This window comes from Cystoisospora suis (assembly GCF_002600585.1).
Source record: "Cystoisospora suis strain Wien I chromosome Unknown contig_4422, whole genome shotgun sequence".
NCBI classification, from domain to species: Eukaryota; Apicomplexa; class Conoidasida; order Eucoccidiorida; family Sarcocystidae; genus Cystoisospora; species Cystoisospora suis.
In genome coordinates, this window is record NW_027157214.1 from 1 (window position 1) to 7,263 (window position 7,263).

The window sequence follows — 7,263 nt, forward strand, 5'->3', positions numbered from 1 at the left end:
AGAGAAAGAACAGGAGAAGAACGCGGCAAAACACACGACGAGAAGAGTGGCGGAGTGTCAGAGGAAAAAGGGACACCAAGGAGGGAAAATGCAGGCTCACGGGGGTAGTCCGACAGCGCACCGGAAGATGGAAGCCACTGCAGAACTTCCCCGCCTCGGACTGGTGACCCCACACTCCGGGAGGAGAGATTTGGAAAGCTCGGACTCGAGTAATCTGCAAGTGAAAATCGATGAAAGAGAAACAGAACAATGCTATGCACAGAAAACCCACTACCTGCAGCGATCTCGGACCAAGACCACACACACTCCGTGACAGTGCGTCGCAGCAAATCACAATACACACGAAGATCGGTGTTCACGTGCCCGCGGTCCACTAGGCCTGGTGCCTGCAATTCTGAACAATACAACGAATCAGGCCGACAGCCTACGCACACAAGATGCAGAAATCACGTGACGCATCGAGGAAGAGACGAAGAGACAGCAGAAAATCCGTAAAAGACGAACGTGTGCGCAGACTCCAGCAGCCGCAGAAAGACAGCAGCACGGAACCGATCTACTAACGTATACACCGTATGTCCGTAAACTGGCTCACATGTTTCTGCATACCAACGCGTAGCTCCATAAACGTGCCTCCATGCGAAGCAAGCCAGCTACAGATCTAAATGCGTCTAACACCTCTCACAATCAAGCTTATCGACAGGGATTTCTAGCATCCCCCTCAATTTTACATAACTCAGACACGGACGTACCCCCTGAAAAATCTGCACTTCCTTCTGGTTGCTGAAAATCTTCTTTGGAGAGCCACTGAAACTCCCTCTCTTCCAGCAAGTCGCGTCCCAGCACGTGTCCGTCTCGTCCACCCCCTCCTACCGGCATACAATCGACAGTTTTTCTCTCCTCGCATCTCTCCGGATTTGACCGGGACACCGCTAGGAGCGCGTCTTCGTGCTCCCTCATGCCACTTATGGGGAAGAAACGCAGATCTGACTTTGTTATGCTACCTGCTCGTGCCTGCGACACTTCTTCATCCCCTGAACTCCCATCTCTTGAACCGTATAGTGTTCCCCTCCGTAGTCCAAGAGAAGGCAATATTTCTGCTCGCCCACGATTAGCTGCCGCACGAGTGGACGCAGTGCCTGGTGAAGTTGCTCCTTGAGACTCTCCAGGGTTACTTTCTTCATCTTCTCCCCGAGGGCCTTCAGAGATTTCCCGTGTGGAACTATCCCCTCCTGAACTTCTTCGTGACCTCTTCCATACAGTCAGGGGAGCCTCTCCAGGCGAGGCGCGAGATGCCGAGACCATCTTCCTCTCAAGACGACCTTCCTCGTTGCTTACTCCAGTTCCGGACGCCCCTTCCATCCCCACATCACAACCCAGTCTGCGACTTCTAGGCCAAGCACCGCAAATTTCTCCATCCGGCACCTCTTGCTTGCTAGGACTGAAAAGACCACCCGAAGTACCTGTACCGGAAGCTCGTCGAGCAGCTGGTAGACCATTCCACCCAGCAAATGCCTGTCCACCAGTGGACGAAATGCTTCCCCGTCCGTCTGACGCGGGTCGCATATCCTTCCTCTCCTCCACCCGCTGTCCCCCTTCCTTGCTCGTCTGATCACCGTCTCTGGAGCGAGACATATGAACCCCAGCATTACCCAATGCCGGGAACTTCTCGCCCACAGCGGGTGATAACAATACGGACGATGAGGCCGTCGTCGGAGACGAAGTAAGAACCTCCGCGTAGCCTCGCACACGTCCTCCTGATCGAGCTGGAGTGAGCGGGCGTGACTGGTGACTGGGACCACTATTTCCCTCCAGTCCCTTTGCCGGCGTGTCATTCCCGCTGCGAGAAGACAGCCGTCTCCCGTTTGCTTTGCTCCCCTCCACGGGGGACGATATGGTCTCTACTGACTCTGGTTGACCACTCTCTGCTTCTGAGCTCGACGCCGCTGTCGAAGAACAACCACCCGCACTCGGCGTCTTTTGCCCGTCACTGGATGGGGCAGTACCCTGAATACTGTCGCCCACACCGTCAGAACCGAGAAGAGATCTAAAACTGTCACCCTCCATCTGGCGCCCGCGCAGTTTCCTGCTGTTTCCGTCGCCTCTTTCTGTGACCCAGGCAGCTGAAAAGGACTGCCCCTTTACCCATCCTGGTGGCCGAGAGGTTCCCGAGGGGCGAGGTGACGAACTCAGCACACCTTCGGCCGGCGGAGAAACTTCTCGCTGGTTTCGCTGAGATGAGGCTGACTGAGCTCTGCCCCCTCCCCAGCAAGAGACGCCTACACTAGATCCATTACCCGCAACAGGTGTTGCTATGGGAACACTCCGGGGAGGAATCCCTAGTACAGCAGACGGCCGAGAAGAAAAATCACTCCCTTGCAAACTGTTTCCAGGTGACGACACAGACGAAGAGGCAGAGAGTTTCGCTGCGGCTGCAGCCGCTGCGGCGAAGGATGACGCTTTCGCAGAACCACCTGCATGAGGGGCCGCCGACCGAAATCCCCGTGGCTGAAAACAAAAGACATGGAAAACTCGTTGCCCTCCTTATTCAGACTCTTTCTAACTACACCCTGACGCACATAGCCCGGATTGCTTGTGCGACGCAGCGTCCGCCTAAATGACCGAGACGCTCTGAACGGAAAGCTGTATAATCCGTAACGCACAAAGGATGACCACCACTGCCCACGAATACAACCATGAGCGACATTCTTCGGAAACCGGGAACCAAGAAAAATGCGATTTCCCTTGCTTCCCTGACGGCTCCGTAAGCACATGCGCCGTCTCACCACTTTCGCCTCGGTAAGCGATATGCACACAGTCACCCTGGCGTGTGTTCACACTCCAGCACACATGCCACACGTAACAGCCGGGAGAGGCATAAAGGACGCACGACTGACACATATACACACGGACGGCACGCTGGGTACGACAACACCAAGTCGCCACGTCTGTGGATCGAGCGCACATCCCCCTTGAGAGCGATATGCCATCCTACCTTTCCAGCAGTCGACGCTTCGTCACTAACCCGACGTGTTTCCAGAGCAGAGCTCTTCTTGGGTCCTGACCCTCTCCCCCACGCCTCGCCTGGCCCGCGCTTGACCGTCCCTTTGCTGGTCGCAGAGAAACTCGTCGGTTCGCCTTCTTCGTTCTTCTCCCTCGCCACTTCACCTGCCATCCACCCACCTCCCTCCCCGCCCCCTCCACTCGCCCCTGTACCCCAAGGCGTCGCCCCCCCGGATGGCGCTGGCGCAGAGCTGCTCCCTCCGCCTCCAGCTCTAACTTCGGCTCCACTACTCGCACTGACTGGCGAGCTCCTCACGTTCAAATGCCCTTGACCAGAACCATCCGGACAGTGAGTACGGCCTCGACAATCTTTTGTACTACTCTCCCCGGCAACAACCTGGTCCATCTCATCCTTCGCTCGGGTCCGACTTCGTTTCCTCGTATCAATTACGCTTATCTGGGTTCCTGTATCATTCATGCCAGCCAATGGAGCTTCGCAATTATCACATGAAGAAGCAGAAGTGCCGGGACCTGTTTGATGAGCTCTAGAAGGTTCCCTTTTTCCATCTTCATCATGTGCACAAGGACGGCCAACTGCGGTCTCTACGGGTGCTATACAGGTACCGGGCAACGACTCCTGCAGCTCCAAGTCCTGATAAATCTCCTCCGGAACGACAATCACCATATTGGAGTTGGAGTGTACGTACGGATCGAGCACGTCCCGCAATTCCTCCAACCGTTCATCATCCCCAGCCAACTCTTCCCTGCGGACCGCCCGCAGAAGTCTCTCTAAGTGATCTATATGTAGTCGGTGGAGCTCAACCATAGCCGACAGCTGTGCGATTCTCTCCCCGACCGCGGCTCCCTCTTTTTGTTGACTAAGGGACGTCCCAGCCATCCCGCAGACCGATGATGCGTCTTCCGCATTTGCCGTCCCACCTCGCCGACTATTGCGCCCCTTGGCATTGCTGCTCCGACCTGAAGAAGAGGCACTCGACCTTGCCTCCGGCGAGGTTGCGGTGCTTCCTGATGTGCTCCGACTACTATGTGTCCCACACTGCTTCCCTTGCCTCAACAGAAGTAGCTCACCCTCCCACGTTTCTATCTGCCCTGACAGAGCTTCAATCAACGACGGCATCCATTGGACAGCCTCCACCGACGACGAGGATGCCAACCCGCCCTGCGAGCTTCCTGGCCCAGACACGGGGAAAGAACTCTGGCCCTGGGAATAGAAGACCCGGCCGCGCTTGTAACGAAGCTGCGGGCAGAAGAGAGACAGACACCCGCCCCTCAATGGACAAAATACAGTCTCTAGATACACGTAGATCCACACAAATCATACGTAGAGGTTGCGCTGATACAAGCACACACGCACAGGACCTATGTTACACACATCGGAGACCTCCGACTTACACAAAAAACAGTGCGCCTCCGGAAAACTAGCACAGACGCATACGCATACCTACCTCGATGCATTTGCGAAGCTCCGTGAGCGCGTCTTTGTTTCGGATGTCTTTGTCGCTGTAGTTGTGAATCCAGTCTGTAACAAACATTGAAGCCGTCCGATCACCAGATACCTGATTTTCCGCAAGCCTTCCAGATAACATGCTAGCGATAAAAAGAATACTTACACACAAACATCCGGTTCTCGGCGTCCCCAGCCGCCTACGGGTCCGGCGAGCAAACAACACGCTGCGACCCCGACGTGTCTGCTAACACACGGAAGGCTTCAAGAAGGCAACGTTAGCACTTCCAACGAGGGGGGGGATACAACCTCGGTACTCCTTTGCAAAGCAGTTGCAGGGACAGAGGACCGCCCTGATGCTTTCCTCGAAGACAACAACACGACACTGCAACCACACGTGGCGTCAGACTCTAAGTCGAGAAAGGGAAGAATGCAAGTTCTGTGCACAGAACATAGACAGCTTCCCTGCGATGAAGAGCCTCGGGGGGAAACAGCAGAAAGCCTTATCGAACAAAAAGTCCAAGAGACGGAGAGATCCCGTACGTGACACGGGACCGTCCGCTGCATCGGCAGCGCTTTCACATACTGACTAATTCAGAACATATTCCTTCCGCGGCTGGATGGGCAGGTGCCACAGTAGTGGTGCCGCATACAAGAGATTCAGCTATCTTTACTGATAATATGCACGCCACTTGCGCACGTTCTCGACTGCACTAGAAGACCTTCTTGTCAACGCTTTCACACCTCCGCGCGCCGAACGAGAAGAAACCTCAAAGCTTGAAAGCTGTTCTTCAGACACTATGAGTTGCTGGCACGACTCTTAGGCGATGCTGCCGGACCATGTACTCCTCAACTCCCAGGAGGTCAAAGACAGCACGAGAATACCTCAACGCCACCCGGCATTTCAAGGCAAATACTCAGTTGTATTCCAGTACCTGAAAGCTGTTGTTTGTGCCTATGCAGTTTTCGTAGAGCTCCTTCAAGGTCCGCCTCAATCTTTGCTTTGGCATCATTCACATGCTTGTAGTCCATAAGCTCTAGCGTTGCCGTGCGTACACTGTGTTTCTTGCCTAAGGAAAACCAAGACACGAAGTTTTGTAGGAAAATCTTCTTGAAACGGCCCCGAGAAACAGATTGCGCTGCTGTACAGGCCATCCCTCGACCTATCCACGTACCTCCCCCTCCCCTCCTGAACCGCCTCGCCCTTTTCCTCATCCAAAGAAAAGGGCATTGAAACGGAACTATTCTAAACAAGCGGCTTAGAAGCTACATGCACTTGCGCCTGTCAGCGGGAAGAAACGAAAATAAGTTGGCCCCTCGGCAATGAGACAAAGACAATGAGGAATACAGAGGCACAACGAGAATCCTAGAGAAAGAAACATGTTGAAAGAACGCCATATCTAAAATAAAACACACTATCCGCGTGAAGACTCCGAAAGTTTCATGCTCTAGAGTATCCTAGGGCGCAGTTGACAAGCAAAGACAAGAAAGAAGAAGGCCAGGACGGGACTCTATACAGGTTCAAAGAGAACAAAAATACACAAGGGGCTCCGGGGTATCCCAAGGGAACCTGCACCGAGAACGGGTACGCCCGTCCACGTTTCTTCCGATACGTTGTAAGTGAGGAGGCAATGGGAACAGACTGGGAAGCCGTCAGCGGTAAAGAGGAAGGACACCAAGGTGCCCTGCGAGTTTCTACGGTGAGAGGCTGGCAGCAGCGCCCAACGCGGAAGTTGGCTTACCGCGGATAACCTCTTTCCTCGCTTCATCCACGAGCTGTTCCTTTCGCTGGACAAATTGCCTGTTGAACTCCAATAACTCTTGCCAGCGCTCATCGTATGTGTCTAGGCACGCGCGGACCTCCCGGACTGTTTTGTCCACCTCCGTGTGAAGCCTTTTAAGCGCCATCTACCAAAATAAACCACCCACAACAGGGCGTTTGAGTGAAGCCAATATGTTCTCGCGCCGTCTGTGCTGGGGGACTTCTTCAGACGGTTCCCTGTGACTCCCGAACATTACTACTTGTAGAGAACCTTGCAGACTAATGCTCTGAACGCCATTAGGCGTTCGGGCATCGGGTCAAGAAATCACACACCTCCCCTCAGCCGGAGTGTCACCCGATTCACCCACTCTCCGGTTTCCTAATGGAGTGCAACAAGTGACCCTACCAAGGAAGCACTGATATCCGGCGAACAAGAACACGTAACCGGAGAGAGGACAGGAAACGAGACCAACGTAACGAGACTGCCGTTCCCACAACCAGGGTGACCAACCAGACACACGCGGTAGGACGTCAGGGTGCATGCATATATCAGTCTGGATCCGTCTCCAGACTGTCCTGTCTCCTTCACGACAAAGGACCCTTTGTATTTCCGTGGAATCTTTACCGCAGCAATACGTCTGTATGTACATCCTCCGAACTCCACCCCGCAACGTTGTGCCGCCCCGCGTGGTCGCCGATCTTGTTCAGTTGTCTGGCTCGGTGGAACTAAACGAGCCAACGCATACAAACCTGAATTCTCCGACGAAGGGAAGCCTCGAAGAGGCTTGAAAAAAGTCCGTTCTCAGTCTGTCCGCACGGCAAACAGTTTCTCTATCCGACGACTAAACGCATGTGACCGCCAGCCGCCTTCCAAACACAGCCGGGGCGAAAAAAAGTGGAGAAAAAGGTACTGGAGTCACAAAGGGCGCCACCCCTGCGAGAAAAAAAAAAATCCTACCACAACGGACGAGAAAAGAAAACCCCCTGATCTTCCTGACGAAGCAATCTCCCCTTTGTGGTAGGATTTTTTTTTTTC

The 7,263-nt window shown here is 54.2% G+C and overlaps 1 protein-coding gene across 1 annotated transcript; it reads right to left on the minus strand.

Annotated features, from left to right (window-relative positions):
• Positions 1-11: 11 nt before the first annotated feature.
• Positions 12-7,251, minus strand: CSUI_008076 (not1 amine-terminal ccr4-not complex component; the record flags this gene model as incomplete). Its single annotated transcript, XM_068068215.1, has 7 exons — positions 6,853-7,251; positions 6,208-6,373; positions 5,401-5,535; positions 4,467-4,540; positions 2,993-4,258; positions 750-2,505; positions 12-214 (listed from the first exon to the last, which is right to left on the minus strand). Coding segments are annotated over exons 2-7 (3,600 nt in total), but the record flags the coding sequence as incomplete, so codon positions are not given.
• Positions 7,252-7,263: the final 12 nt, after the last annotated feature.